This window comes from Corvus hawaiiensis, chromosome 26 (assembly GCF_020740725.1).
Source record: "Corvus hawaiiensis isolate bCorHaw1 chromosome 26, bCorHaw1.pri.cur, whole genome shotgun sequence".
Taxonomy (NCBI): domain Eukaryota; kingdom Metazoa; phylum Chordata; class Aves; order Passeriformes; family Corvidae; genus Corvus; species Corvus hawaiiensis.
The window spans coordinates 5,380,916-5,405,413 of NC_063238.1; the positions used below are offsets into that span (position 1 = coordinate 5,380,916).

General features: G+C 41.4%; 1 protein-coding gene across 3 annotated transcripts; it reads right to left on the reverse strand.

The window, feature by feature from the left end:
• Positions 1-249: 249 nt before the first annotated feature.
• On the reverse strand, positions 250-20,594 carry LOC125317151 (transmembrane protein 68-like). 3 transcript variants are annotated; one of them, XM_048286834.1, is made up of 7 exons: positions 20,467-20,594; positions 16,504-16,834; positions 13,893-14,057; positions 8,415-8,608; positions 5,720-5,780; positions 3,740-3,879; positions 250-1,722 (listed from the first exon to the last, which is right to left on the reverse strand). In XM_048286834.1, exons 2-7 carry the CDS (start codon positions 16,829-16,831, stop codon positions 1,618-1,620), a joined length of 993 nt encoding a protein of 330 aa, XP_048142791.1. In that variant the 5' UTR covers positions 16,832-16,834; positions 20,467-20,594; the 3' UTR covers positions 250-1,617. The 3 variants fall into 3 exon arrangements, 2 of the variants coding, with proteins under 2 accessions (XP_048142791.1, XP_048142792.1); XM_048286835.1 differs by lacking the exon at positions 20,467-20,594 and adding an exon at positions 20,108-20,450; XR_007199952.1 differs by lacking the exon at positions 250-1,722 and adding an exon at positions 4,122-4,212.
• Positions 20,595-24,498: the final 3,904 nt, after the last annotated feature.

Below are 24,498 nucleotides of genomic sequence, written 5' to 3' on the forward strand. Positions count from 1 at the left end.
AAAATTATCATAAAGTAAGTAAACCTTTTGCTTCTTGTAAACCACAATTGACAGCCAATTTGCCATAAAGTGATATTTTTCTAACACAGGGCATCATCCACATGCACTTATGCAATGTCACTAATTTACACATTTAAAAGAGCATAAAGCCAAGTCTGTGCTTAAATGGTGAGAGGAATGAATAGTATATCAAAAACAGCTGCTCCTTCAAAAGCTGGTTGTTGTTTGTTGGAGCTTTTTATTTTTGGGGGGGGGGGGGGAGTGTATTTTTTTTTTTTAAGAAAAGGTCAAACCGCAACAATATTGAAAGGAGACCACGTCATACAGCAAAAACCTCTTTTTCTCTTCTGAAGGAATTTGTCCTCATCTCAAAACTAAAAAGTTCCCAGATGTTTTAAGAACTGTAGATTAAAATTCCTGGAAATCAGAAGAAATATTTCAGATATTTCCTATTTGGACAATAAAACCACAGGCTTTAGCTAAGATAAAATACAACATTATAATTTGCTGTAAGTGCACAAAAGCCCAATCTTGCAACTCTCTCCTCTTGATTCAATTGCTTTCACTTAAGTATACAGAACTTGCTCTCCTTCATTATTTAACTTAGATAAATAACTGTTTGAAAAATATGTATGTTTAACAGTTTACCCACATACTAAATCCAAAGGGTATTTGGGAATGTCTTTCCTGTTTTTCAAAAGAACTCCTGCTTTTAGAGTGTTGTAACAATTTTCTCTTTCCATCAAAATAAAGCCTTTTGAGCTCATGTTATTAAACAGTACTGTCATTTTTTTTTTTGATGTTTGAACACTTGGCTCATTGTTTCAAAAGAATTTGTAGATTCACTAAGAAATACATGGGACAAATGTCTACTCAAGGGCAGATACCCAATATGGCTTGGCTTAGAATAGCAGTTGTGTTGTAGGGTTCTCATTCGCAGCATCGGAGTAGTTTCCATAACAAACTTCCTTGGATCACTGTAGTTCTCTAATCAATTTTCACTCCTCTGAACCCTTTCTGAGCTCACCTAGCAAAACTAAACACTTTGCAATGCAAGTTTTGCAGGCATTGCTAGAGGTTCTGCAGGCCAAGGGTGGTGGACTGTTTCCCAGCAGTGTGAGAGGAACCATCTCAGGAAAGTTTTCATATGAATTGTATGGCATTAATCTGGCCCACAAAACCTCTTTACAGTGATGAGGGTCAAGACAGATTCCAGCTCTGCAGCAGGTTTGACATTCTAGAGATCCATCATGGTGGGGATGGGAGACAATGACAGACCAAAAGGAAGACAGACCATATACATAAAGGCTTGCAGTGTTATTTGGAAAATAAAACCCAAAACAAACCCTAAATCAACAACCCGCACACTTCCAAGGTAGGAATGCATCTATCAAAAATTAAACTTTGCCCCATTATGAATGATTTGAAGTTTGGGTTCCTGAGCTTGATACTGGACAGGGGAAAGGGCAAAGGCAAGTGACTGGTATCTTAAATTATACCTCATTATCATTAGGACAGTATTTAAAACCTATTATTAGAAGAATGAATAATTTACAAATGTGACTTCAAGAATATTATAACTAAATAGTAGTTATAGAAGTTTAAGTTCAGAAGACCTTAATCTTCTTTCTTTTGTGTTTGAAATCGTTCCATTAAAGCCCTAAATATATTTCCTGGTATTTTTTGATGTTTTTCTATGAGAACTTGGACTGCTGCTTTTGTCTGTAGGGAAAAGAGAAAAGGCTTTGGTCAGAAAAACTCAGCTTTATACTGCTCATATAATAACACAATTTCTAGGCTCTTTTTCATCCTTTCAAATACCACACTGTATTGTACTGTAAGTTCAAAATACTATTCTTCCGTATTTAAGCCCAAAGGATGTAATTGTGGCAACACTGCCATGAAACAGACCAACGAACTAGAGTCTCTTATCTCTGTGTCCATAAGCTCTATTAGTGATATGCAAAAGTCAAACGACAACAGAGTAAATTCATGAAGAGACCTAGGTCTATAAAGCATGTCAAGCACCTGCATGATGTAGTGCAGCTCAAACTCCTGCCTACGCCCAGGTTTGCATCAGTAACACTCTTCCAGTGGGCATCAACTTTGCTTCTATACATGCTCAGAAGCAGCACTGGAAACACCACTGTGTCTCAGCACATTTAAATTGTACAAAGTAATGTCCTCTGGATCCAAGTCCCCTGAAGGAACTGGTTCTTTAACACATGTTCAGGACACTTAGCTGCACGTGACAGCAGCCTTCACTTTCACTCAAAAAAACAAACAGGCCAAGGAGTGCACAGCAGTTACTCTTATTACATAAAAGCTCTACAGGGAACATTCAGAAGCAGGGCAACATGCAAAAGCTGTGGTGAGAACACACCATAATCTTCCTATTCTTCCTAGACAGGCACAGACTAGTGAATTCTTAAGGCTGGAAGCAGAAGAACAGAGAATTATTTGCCTCTGTACACTAGTGGTCAGAAAGCAAATGTCGGTAGAATGTTGCTTGTTGGTACAAGCTCCCACTGTTGGTACAAGCTCCCACTGTTTATACGAAGTAAGTGATCAACTGTTAAGTCCTTGGAGAAGGACTTTATACATCTGGTCCTAAGTGACTCTACAGATCTAAAACTTGCATTAGGTAAGAAATTTGAGCTTAACATTTTTTCTATATATAATGGGAAAATGCATACAGTGCCATAGCCTGAATCATGAGAGACAACTTTAAAATCACTCTAACTAACTAGGATTCTAGGGAATTCGCATTCTAGGGGCCTTTCTAGCAGAATTGGAACTTAAGTCAGAAGTAAGTGAGGGCTGGCACAAATGAAAGATGCCAATGCATGTTTGAAAGTAATTTAAACACATTCTGAAGTCCTGTCAGAGTGAACTTGCAACAGAAACAACCAGTTTTCCATAACCAGGGCCTAAGATACTGCAGACAAACATTTTAAGAGGTTTTTTTTGCAGAGACTTAATCATAGGGTAAACAGATGAGGAGAAACAACTGAACTGACACCTGCATGGTCAAGAACAGTCTCTCAAGTGAAGTTTTCAGAATATTACAAGTGACCATCTGTGGAGCTCTCAAAAATACCTATTCCAGCCCACTCCGTCTCACTGCTCCACCACTTAACTGGTTTATGTCTTTGCACTGTGAAATCTATTAATAAGCTGAATGAACATAAGGACCTAAAAATCCTTTCTATAAGGCATCCAAATCTGATTTAGAGGAACATTTAGAAGTTAAATTGTTGGGTTAGAAGCTGGACAAAAGAGAAACACTACACAAAGCAGTGAAATTATTTACCTTTTTTTTTAATTGTATGTAATTCCAACAGTTTATGAACATAGATTTGCTATGTTTGAAAGGCTTCTTTAGTATTTTTCTAGAAACACCAGGAAGCAGAATGCTTCCTCTTGGGTGAGGTGCTTCTCTCTGTCAACCCAGAGCTGTCTTATCTGACCGAACTTCTTCGGTCTTTAAAGCAAGTTGTTTCTCAAAGCAAATATAGGGTGCAATAAACTTTAAAAGACCTAGAACATCTGCAAGTTGTAGCAATAAAAAGATAGTATTTAAGAAGGACATTCAGAGTTAGGCAAGTACAAAACTTACCATGATTCCACCAATTTCTATAACTGGCTCCTAGACAGAAATCATTTGACAAGACTATTGCAGTGGTTTTTATCAAAACATTCAATATTTTAAATTTATATATATAGATATCTATCTTACCTTCTCAGCTAGCTCCTCAGCAGTTGTATTTGGTTCATATGGAATGGGTTCTCCAATAAATGTACGTAGCTTGACTGGAAACCCCCCATACAGGGGAACTACTGGCAATCTAACACGCTCATATAGTGACCTAAGTATTTCTAATGTGAAAAAATGTAACAGAAAGCAGGAGAAATAAAGGTGGGGAAGGGAAGGGAGAAGGGGAGTGAGGGAGGGTAAAGGAGGGAAGAAAGAGAGAGAGAGAGAGAGAGAGAGAGAGAGAGAGACTGAGATTATTCTGCAAAGATTTTTTCCTAGTATATCTTAACATTGAAACTGGCTTGTAAAGTAATCTAGCCCCCAAACCAGACTCTCAAATGTGTCATCTCAAGTGCTATCCTACCTTGACTGTCATTTCCTAAAAGCTGCATTAATGATAACATCAGACTTGTTTCTACCCTAACTTGGTGTGAAATCTTTCTTCCAAAGAGTAGCTGAAACGAGAAGGAAGAAGAGGAGAGAAATTCAATAGCTGCCTCTCTGGAGAGGAAGGGAATGCTACACAATACAGGTTACAGGTTCAGCTCATTTGACAGGTTAGCATTAGAAACTAGTATTGGAAGACTGCACTGTTCAGTCCCACTGAGGTCTAGAGGATCAGAAATAGCCTTATCTGCCTAAAAGTCAGTCATCCTAACATACTGAATTGCTCTTTCAGATCACACACTGGTTGCATATAAACCATGTAAAAATAGAGAAAAAACAGGTATCTCAATCAGCTCTAAGAGGACACTTTCTTCCCCACATGCCACCTTCTAAGAGTTTATCCCAAATGTACCCAGAAGAGATTCTTCAAAAAATGTGTGTTAATATTATCTTTCTCAATTTCAGACAAGAAATTTCATTAACTGGGGTGTTGGCATAAGAAAATCCTTACTGATCGAGTTGTGGAATTTTCTGTACACAACCTATAAAAACAAAGACAAAACTACTGAAACTGGAGTAACACCTCCAGTGATCAAGAGAGTTATATTCCTCTAGTAACTCCGCTGTAGAATGCAAGTAGCATGAATTATTTTGGCTTCAATTTCTTCTGTTTGGGATTCTCCTGAACACAGCAACAATTAATTGCTGTTTATTTTTGTAGAGCATGGCAAGTGTGTGAATTATTCTACCTTCTGCATCTGATGCCTTGGCTTTCTCCATGCAATACACAGCTCTTAAATGGAGGGGGAGAGAAACTGAACTGTGTCACCCTGCAGCCTTCTGAAGGTGATGCCACCATACTTGAGGCAGAACATGGGGTGTGGAGGAGACTTTTTCAGGCCTCTCTGCTAGATAGTAACCAAGAGAATATAACAAAGAGGGAGTTTAACCCTAGCAAATGAGCAGAGATGTGGGCATCTAATCATCCCAGAGATGGACCCTTCAGACAAAGAGCCATCTCTTCATGTTCTGGCTGCAAGTTCCAAAGAGATAAGGAAGGAGAGCTGCCAAATGCAAGGTTTTGTGAGGAACCACAGGTCTAGTGCAGAATAGAAAAGCAACTATTAAATTAACTATTAAAGATTAAATGTAGTTCAAACCATTCAAACTTTAAGTGCAGTTAGAGGTGTAAGCACAGAGCTTTAGGAGGACATTTAAAGGAATTATGTGTCAGTTGCAAACCTGCTTGCCTTGCTTCTTAACAGACAGCAGAAAACCTAGGGTTGGCCTAGCAGACACAAGCAGAGAAAAAAGTGCTTTAAATCTTCCTGCCTTTTTCTGGCTCCTTTTTCCTTTCTACTACTGCTTTTCTACAAAAACACTGCTATGTGGAAAATAACTTAGATGAACCAATACCACATCTAATGCTGATATTAAATGCTGATAACATCTCTGAGCTCTACCAGAGAGCAAATGTTGAGAAACAAGGCTGTGTTAAATCTCAAACTTATATGAGGATTATTTCTACACACACAAATGGAAAAATAAACTACAAAAAAATAGAAAATATCTTACTTATTCCTCCTAATGTCCTAAAGCCTTCTCGAACATTTTGTGTAAACATAGGAATGATGGGCTAGGAGGGAAAAAAAATAATTAAGAATTTAAGGAAGATAGCACTACCTAAAAAACTTCTACCTCACTTAAACTCAACAAGCAAATTAATTTCAGAAGTGTTTCTCAGTCAAGGATATATAGAGAGCAAAATAAGTATTCTGAAGTTCTTCTGTGACCTTCTGCCATAAGGCTTCAAACTGGAGAATACCACAAGATTTCAGTGAGTCACTGTTTCAGCAAGTCTATTTTCTTAGAGCAGTCCAGAATTTCAGAACCTATGGAACATTTAGGCATCCCTCCCCCCACCTAACAGTGTTTGCACAGTCGTGACTTAAGTGCTTAAACCTCCTACCTAATTTGTAGTTATGCTCAAAGGGAAGAATTCACAGGATTGGGACACTAAATTTGTCTGATTCCTCTCTGCTATGCTGATGGCATTGCTTCACACTTGATGTGTCAATATATGTCCATGACTTATTTCTGCTGATGAGTACTTGGAATGGTGTTGAATACTTCAAGTTTTTATTGCTGTTTTTGAAATTGCAAACAGCTGTCAAGATTGACAAGAACTGCAAGGGGGTCAGCTACTATATAAAGTTTTTCAAGATAATTTTATAGTATGTACCCACTGTACACAGCATCATCAGAAATACAGAACTCTTCATGGGAATTTCATGCACTCAAATTCTTTTAAACTTTTTAAAGACAAGCATGGAGATGAGCTAGCACATGTAACTTTCCAGACATGCATCAAGTTGAGGTTTTTTTGAGAGAAAAAAAAGTTTGTAAGTAGTTACAGAGAATAAAAAGAAGTGCAGCTGCCTAAACTGAATATCTTTATTCCAGAACAATCTTATTTGGAACATCTTATTTTTGACATAGAGGTAGAATTTTTTTTTTTATATGACAGAAATTCTGGCAAAAAAACTGCTGAAATGAGACAACTTCAACAAGTTGAAGGTCCCAGTTTTAGACACATTTTTCTGATGTTTCAGACACATTCTTCTTTCCATGAGGAGTTCTGCTTATGATTCAAGGTGACTTAAAAGTTCATCTTTAATCTAAATAAAGATGTTTTTCCCACTTTCAGCCTGCCTCTGACACTCTTCCTATATTACTGTGTCTTTCAGGGGTGTTTTTAAGGAGGATGAAGTGATGCCATGATGATTTTTTGCCTTTTCTTTTATACCCCTGTTATACCTTTTTGCAACTTCTGTATTCTTAGTGCTTTTTGCCTACATTCTTGGACTAGTTTGTTCAGCTGGGAGACTAAACATTTTAGAAGCTTCATAGTTAGGGGACCAGTGTGCCCCAGACCCCAAGGTCCTCTCCAGAACACATTTTGTAAACTAAGATAGAACCATCCAGGGGAAGGTTCCTTGGGGAGGGGGCCTCATTCAAGCCTCTCATTGGGGAATCTTTGATAGACATGGTAATTAGTAAGACCTATGTTATACCAGATCTATTGTGGGTGTGCACTGCAGTGTGCATTTCGGTACATTCGACCTGGACGTAGTGCACCTAAGGATCCTTAAAATAAATACCAAGGTAAAATCCCTTTTTCCCTTCTAACTGTGTTTGACTCTTGATTTTAAAACCAGGAAAAAGCATCAGAAGCTACAAGACCCTTGTGAGTTCATAAACACACATCCAATAAAACAAATGTAACTAGTACAATCATAGTTGAATCTCAAGTATGGCCTTTCACATGCTATTACAATACATTAGTAAAATCTAAGCCTGTTGAAATACCTGTTTAAGCACTGTTATTTTCCTTGTGAGAAAAGTGATGCACACTTGGGTCTTAAAAGTATTCTGTTCCTATACAAAACCCAGAGATTTAACTAGTATCTCTTTGACAGTACCTAAATATAAAACTCCTGGTGTGAGACTTGCTTTTAAATTAGGTATATGCAGACCTATGGACATATGCACATACCTTTCAAGTACAAATATAGAATGAGAGGGACTCTGAAATGATTACTAAAATAGTTACAATTCAAACATATCCCACACTGTTGTGCCTTAACAGTTGGTCCCCTATGAATAGCTATGTGCCTGCTGACCAAGCCCAATGCTGCACATTAGAACTGAAGAGAGTTCACACCTGTGACCAGCTTCTCCTGCTGCTGTATGCCCTGGACATCCCTCACTACCATAAAATGCCAATAGAGTATGTAGTGCCAGTGAGTCTATACCCTGCTGGGTCACACCACACTTCAGTGATAGAAGAAACAGCAACACTGAGTTGGACTCCGTGATCCTGATGGTCCCTTCCAGCTCAGCATATTCTGTGACTCTGAGCTGTAGGGCTGTTTCCCAGCCATGCTGGGCAGGGAGGGCTAAGCCAGCACAATACTAACCAGGTGTGTGCAAAACAGCACATGCTTGTTATGGAGAAACCATCCTGTACTTCGTCTCTCATTCTTTTAAACTCTGGATTTCCTAACCACACTATTCTTTGCTGACTCTAAAGCCTTCTTATCAATCAAAAGCAATAAAAAGAGTCTTGAAATGTAGTTCCTACAGCAAGTAGACCATACTCATGACAGTCAGAAATCTAACATCAAACATATGATAATCAAAACAGCTTTCTCTGGAAGAAAGTACTAATAACATTCTTTGCTTCTCTTCCATGATGTGTTATACTTACCACTTTTGCATCAATGGCCACCTGAGCAAAGCCCTTCCGATTACTCCACAAAATAGTATACATTTCATCACTAAAGAGTGCTTCCCGAACTCCACCTGGGGCAATGGCTAACAGACAGCCATTCTTCAGAGTCCTGACACAAGCTTCTTTTGGTCCATGTATAATTCCTAGTACATCAAGTAGTATTTTAAAACCTGTAAGGTAAGATAATATTAATTCAGAAAATGTTAACTCATACTACCATTGAGTACAGACTCCCAGCACAGAACACTATGGCTAAAACTTACTTGTCTAATAAGCTGCGGCCCCAAGTCCCCAAGAGGGAATGAAGCATTAAGTCCAACTTACAGAGTTTGGTCTGCAAAGTTGAAGATTTAGGGGTTTCAATGGCTTTTTGTCATAGTAAAGTCAGGTGTTATCCCACAATCAGTACTAAACTGAAAAAGAACTGTCAAGCACTCTGACATCTTTCAGGTGTCCCTTCAAAGGAATTGACTCAACGGCACTGGCTCCTTGCTCAAGCTCTACTGCTCAAACATAGCATTGTCCAAATAAAGAGCAACAAGAAGCAGTACCAGGAAATTGTTGTGGTTTTGTTTTGTGAACTTTGGCAAAGAGCAGTCATGCATAAGGAGGAGAATGACAAAGAAAATGCATCACACTCTGCGTTACGGATCACTGCAGCAATTGACTCTGGTTCAGTCTGTGAGTACCTGGATGGCATTTCATACAAAGAGGAATCTGGTGAGCCTCAGTTGGGTACACTCACCTTCTGTTAATATTGTAACTGAAGTTTTTAACCCAAGGTTACATAAACTCCCCATATCACCTTGAATTTGATGTGTCATTTTGACCATTCATTCAAGAAACAGCAGAACATCAAAAATTTGCTACAAGCATCAAAAGGAACATATCTGATTAATTCAGACAACTAGCCTATTGTGAAAGGACGTAACTAGCATAAACCTTTGTTTGCAGGAAATAAATCCTGTTCAGTTGGTTCAATAAATTTTAAATTTATACAGTATTTATGAGTAGCGCATACCAAAATGGTAACTTTGGATGACTGGGCAGTAAGGGAAACATTACTTCTCTTTCTTGAAGTTTCGCACTGCAGCAAACAACCCTATCAGCCATAGCCAAGGACAAAGAACTGATCTAGTCGAGTTTGCCTCTCAATAACAAATGAATAGCTGTGAATATAAGCACACATTTGTTACATACACACACATGCTGAAGGAGAGTCTAAATACAGTTAAGAAGACAGAGGTCTGTCTTATCTTACAGCTCACATAAACTAAGGGCTTGGGAAGAAAAGCATGAGGCAACACATCATTAATTTATTCTTAACTTAACTCTGATCTCTAACTAGTCTTTGTAGCTGGTGTGAGTATAATTACTCCCAACTCATATCTATATCCAATCAGGGTCTGACCATACACATGGCAACAGGGCACAAGCTGCATTACACCTGTCTCATATTTTGCTGTGCCTGCCTCACACACTGCTGATGACACTCAGTCTTCATCTAGTAGCATCTGCATGAAGGAACACCTGAAATAGAGTTTACCTAATGGAAATTCATTTCTTTAAGGTGCTTTTTTTGTAGGATTTTCAATAGCTGATTTTTACAATGTTTTACATTCCCAAAGTAATTAAAGCTCTCTGCAATGTACCTGGTGGTAAAAAGCTGCCTGTCTCTAAGTTCATTCTGTCAGTGAGCTCAGGATACAGATAAAACAGTCATGAAAAGGCTTGAGATAGCAGGAAAAGAGACTCCAAGGAAGCAGAGACTGTGACACCACCATTCCTTTCTGAACTGGATACATGGGGGAAGAGGCAGGGGGGAGGGTGTGTGTGACAAAGCAACACCATGAGTTTGACCAGCTCAGATATCAGTAAAAAAAATAACAGAATATTGACAGAATACAGACAGAAAAACTGTACTACAGAATAGTTGCGCAGGGAGGTTTCAAGTCTTCACAAAATTTCTCAGCTGTATTTCCCACCCTTGACTTTTAGTATCAACTTCATATTCTGAGCTGCACTTCATAGCCTTGCCAGCAGATCATACATTACTACTGACAGCTCTACTTCAGTACCAAAGAGGAACCTGGCTCCCTTAAAGCAGCTGAGAGACAGAATCTGACAGTGACCCTGAAAGAACAGCCAGGGTACCTGTGTCCAAGGCAAAGGTCATCACGAAGTTAGAAGAAACACTGGAGTAGCACCAGGTGGCACTGAATGAAAGTGACCAAGAATCTATTTTTTTTCCATTTTAAACAACGAAACAACTCTCAGAATTATCTAAACACAATTTTTTATCCATACAGAACATGCTAATTCTTCCAGACATCAAGAAGTTCAACCCAAACTCTGCCCTTTGCCCCAACATACTCTTTTCCCATTTTCCACAAGACTGTGCTGGCAGAAATGTTTGGAAGCCCTTTGGAGAGAACCCGGTAATGCATGTAACACTGCTCCCAACTTGTGCACATTTCTCTATCTTGGCCCCAGTGACTGTAACATCAGAGCTGTCAGCTACTGGGCAGCAGGATGGCAAGGATGTCATCATTTTCCCATGGTTGACCTTTAGGCCCCCAGATAGAGAGGAACCATTTAGACCATTGAATCCAACCTTCCACAGCTGTAGGTAATCACACACATATATCTGCAGAGAATCTAGCTCACAAGATACTTTGCAACACCTTGTGCATGTAACAGAGAAGAAGCCAAAGCTCCTTTCCTCTGGAACATTACAGGAAAGGGACTGTCTTAGTTACATAAAATAGCAGGCAACCTTTTAAAGAGGCGTCCCAGATGACTTTAGGAAGCAAAAAAGGCCCATACTATAGTAGAGGATGATGCAAAAGAACACAAGCAAAATCTCAGTCCTCTCTGAACACTTTGGGAAAAGTCTTTCTCCTAAACTTAGAGAAGTCAATGTGTTTCTGAGCACTACACAACTAAGAGTCTAAAGGAACCAGAAGCCTGGAATATTGAGCTGTTTTTCCCTGTGGCTAACCTCTAGCTATAAAAGAAGGAAAAAACGAATGCACATGACCATATTTTATATCCTTCTCCAAAATGCAAGGAACAAAAGCATACTTAATACTGACACAATTCTGACACACCCATGTGTGTCTAACAGACTCCCCAAATGCACCACCACCTCTTCCCATTTCCCCTGCATTGAGCATAATAACTTTCAGTTAAAACATCTTCTGAAAAGGCATCCAATTTAATCTGAACACTTAATCAAGATCAGACCGCCTTAGCATTAGGATAAAGTTACAAAGTCTTTCTGGTTTGATTCACAAGAGAAGCAGCATCTAGCTGAGTTGCCAGTCATAGATTACTGTGCTTATTTTGAAACAATCCAGAACATTTTCTGGGCTCTTTGGGCTTATCTCCCTGAACAGCCTTAATTCTTTCACAGAACCAGAGAATTATGTAGATTAGAAGGAAGCTCTGGAGGTCGTCTAGCCCAGCCTCCCACTCAAAGCGAGTCCAACTAGATCAGAGCCACACCCAGTGGAGTTTTGAAAGTCTGCAGGGATGGAGATTCCCCAACTTGTCTAAGCAATCTGTTCAGTTGTCTGATCACTCTCATGTTAAAATACCTTTCCAAATGTCTAATCAAAATTTACTGTGTTGCAACTTGTCTCTTGTTTCTCATTCTGTCGCTGCGAGAAGAGTCTGACTTCTTCTTCTCCCCACTCTTATCTGGTACAGACCAAACAAATCCAGTTCTCTCAGCCTCTCCTTGTACACTGTGTGCTCCAGACCCCCAACATCCACTGAACATGCTCCAGTGTGTCAGTGTGCCCTGTAGTGGGGAGTCCAAAACTGGACACCATATTGCAAGATATACTTGCACAGGTGCCATGCCAATGGAAATAACCTCTTCACTCAACCCACTCAATTACATTCATGCTAAAAAGGGTTCAGCGTGCAGTTCATCTTCTTTGCTGTAAGGGCACACTGCCAACTCACATTCAACTTGTCCACTAGAATTACAAGTCCTTTTCTGCAAAGCCCCCTTTTAAACAGAGTACTGGGGCACAGAATTGCTCCATCCCAGATGCACAGCTCTACATTTGCTTAACTTCGTAATATTTCTGCCAGTTAACTTCTATGAAGTTCTGAAGACAAGCTTTAATGCCCAGTACATCGACAGCTCCCCCCAGTTTGGTATCATCAGTGAATTTCCTGTGCATGCTTCAACCCCTCATCCAGGGTTTCTATAAAAACACTAACTAAGCAGCAGTGGTCCCAGTATCAATCCCTGAGGAACGCCTGTAGCTGTTAGCTAGATGTTGTACGCTGAAACCAGTTCTTCAAGACCAGCCATTCGGCGAGATGTTTCTGCAATGCTACTGAACAATATTTGAGGGACTCATAAGTATACTCACGCTTAGAGCCTTATTTTAAAGCAGAAATGGAGTAAACCATCATCTTCCAATTGATAAACAACTCTGCCTATATAGATACAATACAGAGCCAAATCTGCATTAAGAAGTAGGTTTTATTAGTCTGTATGCAAAAGATTTGATGACCAACTGACAAATGAATCTGTTGGCAAAAGCAGCCGTAGAGGCAAAGCTGTACTGTGATCAGTATGAAAAAGTTCTTTTCAGGGACTAAGGCTGAAATAAACGTACACCGACAAAGACAGTTTTCTTATATTAGTTGGTTCCACTAAAAGCACCAGTACACTACAGAACGCTCCTTGTAATTCATTTTGTGAATTGACAAGCCTTTAGTCACAAACCAAACTTGGGAAAGAAAGTGGGTACTACTGTATTTCACACAGACAAAAAACAAACCCCTCACACAATAATTTCACCAGCTAGCAGTGCATTGCACTAAGCTGTCCAGCCAAAATCCTGCCCTACACATATTTTTCATTTTCTACCTGCTTTACCTCATGCTTCACACAAACATGTTGAACACTTCTCTAGCTTTCCTCCAAAAAAGATTCTACTTGAAACAGTCTTCCGGGAGACAGGTTCCACTGCCCACCATGTTCAACTGGATAAGAGTTGGGTGGGATAAGAAAATACACTGTCTCTCCAGACTAGTATTTTTAACTTATAAGGCATTTGTTCCAAACAGTTTAATTCTTAATCAGTTTACACCACTCATTCTGCCTATATTAATAAAAAAGAAACATCTTATTGAAGTCTTTCCTAATGATTAATACAGAGAACACTGTTTCTCCTACAATCTCCTCTTTGTTTCTAAACACCCTAGAGTCATCACAAGGTGTTGCCCAGATAGGACTATGTCCCGTCCTTGCATGGGCCAGTCTCATTCTTGTTTGTAAAGACCATGCTCTGTTTCAAAACTTCCACTAAATTTGTCTGAATGTCTGTAGTGAGAGCTGTGTTCCTGCAACATGATTTTTATTAATTACACTATTAAAAAATTAAAATAAGAATTCCAAAACTGCTTGTTTATAATGAAGTACATTACCTGGTAATCTAAAGACAAAATTATCAGCTACTACGGTACACCTCCTCTTCGTCGTTATATGAAGTCTAGCTGAGAAATAGATATAGTCAACAGGAGTAGCTCCATGATAAAACACAACAAGTCCCGGTCCTGGAGGAATATTTTCAACACCATGAAGCTCATAACCTGTTAGGAGTTGAAAGTGTAACAGATGTTAAATTTTTATACAGTTCTATCCCAAAGAAACTAACTTGCAGCAAGCTGGCAAACTCAAACCAACACCGATTGAGAAGTGGTAAGAGCAAAGTAAGTCAAAAGGTAACTTGCAGCATCTACAGGAAACACAAGCTGCTTCACAGAGAATACAAGTTCCATTTAAGGCACCACACTTTGAGAAAGAGCAAAAAAACCCAACATTAAAACAAAACACCCACTCTCACTATCTTGAACTGTATAATTTATCCTTAGTTTTTCAGTTCACTGTTTTCAAGGAGGCAAAGTCCTCTGAATCATTCATTCAAGAGAAATCAAAATAAGGACTGGAGTGGTGAAACAACTATTTCAAGCTATTATTAACCTTTCAAAGTTCATTGCCATCAGTGATTGTTTCAGAAGATTTGAAATGACAGCACCGATTTATATGTCTCTTTTTACTCCAGGGTACGAAGCTTATCTTTGCTACTTCTCTCCAAGTCATACCTGTTCCAGCTTTCAATCACTATATACTAAAAGCTAGTTGGGACTTTATATGCTTAGCTGAAAAATACATAAACACACATAAGGTTCTTAGTGACCTCACATTTCTATTCAAGTTACAGTGCAGAATATATTTAATTAACAAAAAATGTCAAAATGCATCAGTATAGAACATATTCAGTTAATACCCAATAGTACTATTACAGTATCTTTTTTAAAATAGAATAAAACAAGCTAAAAAACAAAACCACAGAAAAAACCAACCAAAAAAACCCCAACCAACTGCTGTCACTTCTTCCAAAGTTAATCAGGTCTGCAACTCCCAGACCATTAACTTAATTTAATTCTGGAGGTACACTTGGCTCTCCTCCCTCTATTTTACTTTCTGGAGTGGAGCTGCAACACATTGCAAGTGTGTCATCTGTCCCACCCCAAGGGACCACTAAGTGCGCTCCACGCCAGCCAACACATACGGCATTGGCATTATACATGTAAAGTTACAGGTATCACACAGCAGGTTTTGGGCTTCTATTGGGGCTTTTAGTTGTGGCATTGGGTTTTTTTAATGTTTGTTTCGTTTTTGTTTGTGGTTTTGGTTTGTTTGGTTGTTTGTGGGGGTTTTGGGGTTTTTTTTAATGCTGTTAGATTTTAGGATGAAAAGTTCTTCTTATGATATCCTTATTAATCAAGTGAGGGAAAAAATAACTGGAAAACATTTCATTCTTTAGCAATACAAGTGTATAGATAAGAGGGAAGCAGCTGGCAGGGCAGAAAAAAGTCACAGCTGTCAATGAGGGACCGGATAAGAATCTTCTCGCACAAATAAAATGTCAGACCTTACAAAAAGAAAAAGTTACTAAGCATTAAAAGAGCCAAGGCCTTAAAAAAATAAATTTTCTTGTGAAAAAAAAGCAAATAGCTTTTTATTGTGAAGGGAGCACTTTAAGGTCTTTGATGTAGCTGTTGATTTTGATGCAGTGTACTTTCCCAGATATGAAAGTTACATCTTAGTCTTACAAAGCCTATCTGATACAGCTGCTGCACCATCTGGTTATCAATGCCTTGAAAACCCGCTTCCCTTTGACTAGAGAACAAATAGAGATGATTTTCAAGAAGGACTTATTCTTTATGTAAATTGCTCTTAAGTATCTCTTTCTCCTTTAGCTGCATCTAGACTGAATGGCTCTGAAAGAGACTTACGATTTCCTTAGACAGAAAAGCCAAATCATTTATTATGTCTGTCTTTATAAAGAAGTAATAGTAGAAGGACAAGGAACAGGACCCTTAGTTTTGACATTCTATTAGAGAAAGTATCCGTCCAGAATACAAAGACAAATTAAAAAATAGGGTTCTGTAACAGTGTCAGGCTCTAAAGTGAATTTCAAGAAGCAACTAGTGAGTAAATTGACACTATGTGCTCCTTTTAGCCATCATTTGGAATTTTATGAAAGACTGGCTAAATGCAATTAAATTATGCTAACGTGCTGGCTGACATACTAGCTATCAGGGAACTGGCATTTAACTTCCAGTCTTCATATATTGACCCTGAAATGATACAGTTAATTGATCTAGTTTTTAACACAACACACATTTCAGGTCTTCTTCAAATGAGGAAATCCAGGAATTGTTTAAAAAAAGCAAAAAATGGGAAAAAAAGGCAATTTCAAAAATTGTGCATATATTCAAACAGAACAGAGATCTCATGTTACAGCAGCAAAGGAATAAATGCATACAATAAAAAATTTACATTCAAAAAGGTCTCAATCACTTTTTTTTCTCTCAAGCACCACTGACAGTCACTTATAAAACAGAAAACAAACCTGGCCTGAAATGGCATGCACCAGCACCGACGACCAGGCATATATTGATAATCTTGAAAGCTAAACGAGGAATAAGAGCCTCAGAAGTTTTTTATGAAATGTCAGGTCTTGCTTACCATGCCATATTCTTCCATGTCCATCCCATAGGGTAGCCAACATTTCTCTTGCACCTGCCCAAACATCATGGGAATAAGCTTCCTTTAATTCATTCTTCCTTTTATAAATATGAAGTAAAAGGATGGAAACGTAGAAGAGAATGACGATAACTCCTGGAAGTACAACGACTACTACAAGTGGAAAAAGCAACCACAAAATGTAGAATGCATAACTCAGATAATCTCCAATATGCTCCACACCAGTCCATTCTTCCAGAATGTAAGTCAAGCAAGTTAAGTAGGACATAGATGTTGGTCCTGCAGTACAGGATTCATTTCCACCTGTCATCTCCTGTTTAAAATAAAATTTTTAAAAAGTAGATGAATAAATCTTCCAAATAGATACATCTCCATATACTGTTTAATCATATAATAAACCTGCCTGATATATTTTATTCATACCCCACATCCCAGCAGCACCTGTTAGAAGCACAACAGCTCATACAGCAAACCTTTTACTTGATCTTTACAGTCCTTTTCTTTTGTGTACTGGAAATGCTGACAATTCTAATTGAGAAAGATGGTGCAATTGCTTAATTTCAGGCTAGGATTTTATCTCATTGAAAACTGCTCAACTTGAACAGATCCAGAACATTTATACTGTTACCAGTACCAATTAATACTCTATTTTTGAATTTCAAAAGCTGTATTGATTACTCTAGTTTATTGTTACAATAAAATAAAACCTTCTCTCAAGCACTAACTATAACAGGAAACAGCACAATCACAAATCCAGTGCTTTAAGGAAAACCTACTGAACACTTCTACTCACTACAACCATAGGATGACTCAGGAAGAAGACTGGCTCAAATAACGAAGTCTCAGCCCTGGAAAGACCTTTATTAGTACCCAAAAATTTACTGACAGTGAAACTTCAAGACCCGGAGCACAACACTGAAAGGCAGCAGGAACGGACAAGGAAGAAAAGATCACAAAGTCCCCTTTAGAGTTTTAACTGCTCCGGCTTTACTCTGTCTATATACAAGAATCTCTCTACTCCAATGCCAGCTCCTAAGATACCAGCCCATAGAGGTCAAGCCTGGAATTTCAGGCTTTCTGTAACTCTGGAGCAACACGTTTTTTCTTAGCTTTGTACAATTTAGGGGACAACTTGCTATTCACTTCACCTTACAAACACAGGACAACCTGAATGCTTGGCTATTTTAGCTACGGTGCTTGAACAGCAAACCTAATACCTCTGGGAACAAAAGTTATTCTAGTCTAGAAAAAAACTACTTGGTCAATATTCCAAGTTCTGCTAGTCAGGATGAAGAAGAAAAACATGTTGCAACTGTAAAATAGGCTGATAGAGAGAAATTAATTAAGAACAGTATTTCTGAAAGAATCGAAGCTTGAAGTTGTTGTGTTTTGTTTATTAAATGTGACTTATAGCAGGTATGACTGCAAATCTCCTATGCCTAGACAGACATGTATGTCTATCTTTCTTTTGCTCTATTTTTGCAAGAAACAAGAGACTGAAATACAGAAGATAATATTGCTATCAGAACCCCAGTGACAACAAAACTTACAAAGCAGATCAATTTTATTCCACATTTGCTAAGGAACAGGGAAACACATACTAGAGTAGAACTCATTTCACTTAGTTTCGTGTCTCAATTTTCCCTCACATTCTGACAGAGCAAGGATGTCCCGTCTCCTTTGCTGGTTTTGAAATCGGCCTCTACCCACATTACTCAAGATAACTCCTGTTAATGAGAAGAAAGCTGATCTTTGCTCCCACAACCCATGCCTGTTCCAAACTAATTCAGGCTTACACCATTTTGCTCCTCAGCATGTTCTTGAGGACAGTGTGTAACGGGCAGCTGATTTTTCTCCAGCAACATATAAGCACATAGCATTAGTGACATGCCCTTCACGGATTTCATGCACCTGTACTTGGGGTGTGAATTAGGGGGAAAGGATGGGAGAGAATGAGTGTGTGGGAGAGCAAGAGAAAACTCTTTTTCATTCCAGTTCCCAGAGCCGAACTCCAGAACCTGTCAGGCAGCAAACACCCGCAGCAAGTATAAGAAACATAAATTGTGAGACCAAACAAGATTTAGGAGTAGCATTCAACACCACAATATTTATCACATTGTTATGCCTGGACTTCTCCAATGGATCCACCTACTACCTAGAGAACAATATGGAGCATGGGTTATGGCACAGAAGCATTTCTTCAAAACTGAGAGGTGATTATGTAGCTTAAAAGACTACTTATAGCTATACTCTCCCACTTACTATATACTTTTAATTGTTTATGGCTTTCCCTAACCCCAAATACTCCAAGTAAATTTAAAGTCCTGTTCACACATGTCAGTCTTGCAAAATATTACATGTCCTTTTGCCTGGAATGTTCAATGCAATACCTCAAATGCAATCACCACAGTTTTATAAGTTTACTTGCATATCTGCATGCTAACCTGCAACAGAAATTAAAATCTAACATCTTATGTGCTACCAGCCACAGAGGTATGAGCTAAAGCACTGCCTTCCCTTAGGGACAGTCAGCTCTACTCTGAACAATGCTGCTTCCTCACCTTGAAGAGAATCCCAGGGTAACTTATACTGGAAATCAGACTGTCCAACCTCTTCCTAACTAACCAGTTAACCAGGTTGCTCAATGACATGTCCAGTCCAGTTTGTAGTATCTCCATGGATGGAGATCCCACAGTTTCCTCGGGCCCCTAATCCACTACTTGAATACCTTCAGGTTGGAAACGTTCTCCTTTATTCTAGTTCTAGAGTTCCCCTTACTACAGCTTGTGTCTGTTGCCTCCTGTCCCTTTGCTCCGAAGATTCTACTTCCCCCTCTATAACCACTCATTAAGAGCAGCAGTAAGGTCCTCACAATGTGGGTACAATGGCAGTGAAGAAGGGAAGGCAGATTATGGTCAAAAAAAGCCCAGGAGCTCCACACTGAGTACAGGTTCAACACAGTTATTATATGTTCTTATATAGTAACAGATAATGAAACTTTGGTCTGTTCCAACTTGCTGTTGAGCAGTTCAAAATACACACTTTTAAGGTCTAAGCTCCTAATGCAGCAGCTTACATCTTTCACTAGTTTCACAAAGATGCAGTTTCTCATTTGACTAATGACAGCGCACACCGACTTATGTTTACACTTCAGGCTTTAGGAAGCGGAAACAAGGCTAACACACAACTCCCTTCACTGACTTCTAGCACATGACCCAGAAAAGGCCTTAACTAAACTACAACAGAGGCCTTCAGCTGCAGTTAGCAGATGCTGGGATAACTGAGACCCTACTGATCACGATAGAAGGAGCGATTACGGACAGCAACACACTCTGCTGTAAATGACACGCAGCACGATTTCAGCATGTACATGGAATGTGTAAGTGAAACCCAACCCCTGGAGGACATCCCAGTGTTTCCAAACTAGAAAGACACTACAAAGCAGCCGCTCAACGTGTCCCTGCCAACAGAAACACACGGGTACGGAGGGCGGTTCTACCAGAATTAGCACTGCCACCACAAGCACACAAAAAAACCCAAATAAACGAAAAATACCAGAAGACCCTGATAATCCAGCTAACATCACCTGCGACAGGGGAGACCCTAGAAGTCAGAGGGGGGTTTAGTCCTTCTTTAGGCACAGGAACTGGCCTGGCTTCTGTGACGGCTGGTCAGTGGTTCCTTCCGCAGGGGGATGGAGGGGGTCTTGGCTCGCTTTCCTCACACGAAGGACACGGCCCCGGCCCGGCTGCCCCCATGAAACGCCCCCGGCTCCCACCACGCTCCGCCCGCAGCGCCTGTCCCGGTGATGACTAAAGCAAGGCCCCGAGCTCGGCGGTGACAGAGGCCACCGCGGCAAGTCACCTCCCGCCCGGGCATCTGCGGGGTGGCAGCGGGGCCAGGCCCGGGCCGAGACCCTCCACCCGCCCGGCAGCGCCCGCTCACCTTCCCCTGGCGGCGGCGGCTCCGGCTTCAGCCCCGCGTCCCTGCCGGGGCCCGGTTTTACTCTCCGCTCGCCGCCCCCGCGGAGGCCGGGTGCCCGCGGGGCGGCCGGGCCGGGGCGGCTCCCGGCGGCGGGGCGGGGGCGAGCGGGCGCCCTGCGGAGCGGGGGCGGCGGCGGGGGGCAGGCAGGGGAGCGGGAACTCCGCGCCGCCGGGGGCGCGGGAGCCGCCCGGACCCGCGTCCGGCACGCACCGCCCGCCGCTTCCGCCGCGGCGGGGGGGAGCGGACGCCGCCAGGGGGCGCGCGTTCTCCGCGCGCTGGTGGGGCGGGGCGGCGGGGGCAGAGGGCGCCCCCTGGCGGCGCGGGCGGGCACGGTGGGAGCCCGGAACCACAGAATTCCAGAGGGGATTGGGCCGGGAAAGACCTCCGAGATTATCGAGACCACCCTGTGACCGAACAGCACCATGACAGCTAGACCACGGCACTAAGTGCCACGTCCAGTCTTTCCCTGAACACCTCTGGGGACAGTGACTCCACCACCCCCCTGGGCAGCCTGTTCCAATGTCTAATCTCTGGAGAAATCCCTCCTGCTGTCCAACCTAAACCTCCTCTGGTGCAGCTTGATGCTGTGTCCTCTCATACTGTCGCCGGCTGCCTGCAGAAAGAGGCTGAACCCCAGCCAGCTGCTCCTCCTTTCAGGGAGCTGCAGGGAGCAGTAAGGTCACCATTGCTGAGGCTCCGTTTCTCCAGACTAAACACCCCCAGTGCCCTCGGCCACGCGGCCGTGGCACCCCCCAGGAAATACCGCGTCCCACCCGCTTACCTCCCAGCCGCCCCGTCCCCGGTACTGCCGGGTGGGTGCCATCCTCCTTCTCCAGCCCCGCTGGTGCTGCCACAGCAGCTGCAGCATCCGTACCTGGTACCCACTCGTACCCACTGCAGGGAGTCAGCGTTCCAGGCACTTTGTCGTTCGAACACAGCATTCACGGTGCTGTTAAGGCACTCCTGACTGCCCAACGGCTGTGGATGTAATCCCTGGATTTACGTATAAAAAAATAAATAAAATAATGGATTTAAAAATAAAACTCAGTCAAGGAAATAATCAGTGTTCCAGTGACACCGGGTGCAGCTCCAAACACACACAGGTATCGATGCAGATACCCTACCGGTTAGGAAGACATGGAACACTGCCATGGCTGTGCCCTCAGCCTTCCATGAGATGAATTCCGCCAGCTCTTCCAGATCCCTGCCTGCTGTGCTTTTCTGACCAGTTGTCTTCTACATGTACATCATCTGCCTGTTCGACATCTGCAGCTGCTCAGTTGTGCAGTTGTACACAATTTACTGTGCAACTTTTTCCACTGTCATCCAATTAATGAATTGGTCACAGCCCCACGCCTGCCAGAATTCAAGAAGCATTTGAACAGGCACACGGTGTGATTCTTGGGGCTGTCCTGTGCAGGGCCAGCACTTGGGGCTTGATGATCCTTCTGGGTCCCTTCCAACTCAGGATATTCTATGACTCTGTGATTTTATTAATTTACTGTGTTATCAGTACGATATTTTTCCCCAATGCAAAATCTTGTCGTTTGAGCTGGTTGAACCTTATACACAAGAAAGCTACAAAAACAGAATTTCCCTGCATTATTTGCTGGGCATACTATACCTTAGAAGAGTCATAAATGCTGCTTTCATTTTGAGGCAGGAACAGGTCATTTGCTGGTGTTCATGTCTTTTTTTTTTGTTGTATGATGGAGAGGTGTAGCGGGTTGAGTTCGAAACCAGGCAGAAACACCAATTAAATGTAGTGGTTTTGGTTCAAAATATTAATTACTTACTTATTTTCCTTCTGTGAGATAAGAATTAGGAGAAAAAAGCAAAGCAGGCACAAACCTTAAACAGTTGCAGTACAATGAAAAGAGTTTTATTACTAATAGAATTAAAAGTAAAGAGAAAATAACAAAACAAAATTAAAGCAAATCCCCCCCCCCCCAGCACTTCTCTCCTTTTACCCAGCTCACACAAGGGATAACAGAACATGGGATGTTAGTCAGTGTTCCAGTTCTTGAAAAGTCTCTCTCTTATGCTTAAGGAAAAAAGGTTTTCCTTCAGTTGCACGTGGTTCCCAAACTGCCACTAACAGCAGATCCACCCGGAAACAAACAATCTGCTGTGTGTAGAACATCTCTCCCATGAAAAATCTCACAGTTCCTTCACACTACAAAACATGGGCCATCACATGGGGTTATTCATCTTTTTAAGGATAAGTTATTTTGGCCTGCACACAAAGGCTTTTCTTCGCCACAAGTCTCTAACAGCCTCTTACTACTTCTAAATAGCCTGGCATAGGCATTCTTCACAATCTTCACAGGCACACGAAGATACTCCATCCCCCCATGTTCTTCAAATGGATTAAAGAGACAAACAGTTTGTGGTATTACAGTTTCTTACCACGGCATGCAAGAAGGTTTCTTTTAAGCTGCGCGCCAGAATCGCGGCACCGCCCTCTTTTCTCCCGTCGCCATTTCCAGCTCCGTCCCACGTGACTCACTTCTCTTTCTCTCTGATTCTGAAGCCGCCACGTTGAAGGGTGTTCTTGTTCAGGCTTTATGGTGGAGAAAGCCTCGCTCCCTTTGTGCTGCTGGCTGTGTGGTGTCCAGTTCAGCACGAAGTGTGCTGGCTGCAGACAGGAGGCTCTGCCGGCTCCCGTTGACTCCGCCGGCTCCGCATGGAGAGGAGAGGGACCCGCCTGTCCCCAGAAGCCGCGCTGGATGGGTTTAGCTGTGAGCAGTCCATGGCTGGTTTTAGCTGCCTGCGGCTCTGAGACAGTCCCCCTCAGTGACCCAGGGTCCGTGCCGCAGCGATAGGAAAGGGGGAAAGGGGCAGTGGCCCCGGCCCGGCCCAGCGGGGCCGGGAGGCTCGGAGCCCCCCCCACCTCCCAGCAGGCGAGCTCCGATAAAAAGGGGAAGTCCCGCCTTTCCGTGCGGTTTAAATATGTAAATTGTGAGAAGCGTAATTGGTCTTAAAGACTGTCCATCAACTCAGGGTCAACCCAATACAAGAGGCTAAAAAATAAGGGTAGCAGGGGAGTGATTTGATCTGCAGTTACATTTCTATTTGTATGACAAGAACTCTAGTTTCTGTAACACCAGTTTTTAGTTCTAATTTCTATAATACTGCTCTAAAAAAGAGTAAAAATTTAGAGGGAGCCACTAAAACAATATAATAAGTGCATATTATCAGAGCAGTATTATAATGTTTCTGGAAAAATTGTTTAAAATTTTTATTAGAAAAATTACATACATCATTCAAAATCACTCCTGTTTCTCAATAATAATTTTGTCTATCATCTTGATACCCCAGAAAATACTCTTAAGACAACTGTGACAGAGGACAACAAATAGGAACTATTTTTTACTCCAACTCACTTCAGAGAAGCTTCAGATAATGCAGTGATGCTGCTGAAAGATGTAATGGCCCAGGAAAAACTTGAACTTTGTTAGAAAATATTAACAGCTGTCTGAAATAGAGGAGATAGAGGCAGGAATCTCTGCTTTGAAAGACAGTCAGTGCTCTGATTACATATCTCCTACCCAAGGTTAGTTCTCCATTGTGAGTTGCAGCACAGCTCCTAGCATGATCAGAGAGCATGGCATTTGAAAGGTTGTGCAAATTCTGATTACTGGAGTGTTTAATTGGTCCCAGAATCAGAATTGTTTAGGTTGGAAAGGACGTTTAAGATCACTGAGTCCAATCAATAACCTAGCTCTGCCAAGCCCACCACTAGACCATGTCCACAAGTGCCACATCTACACACCTTCTAAATACCTCCTGGGATGGTGACTTCACCACTGCCCTGGGCAGCCTGTTCCAATGCTTGGCAACCCTCTCAGTGAAGAATTTTTTACTGATATCCAATCTAAACCTCTCCTGGCACAATTTCCATTTCCTCTTGTTCTGACTCTTATTTCCTGGGAGCAGAGACTGACTCCCACCTGGCTACAACATCCTTTCAGGTAGTTGTAGTTGTTGGTC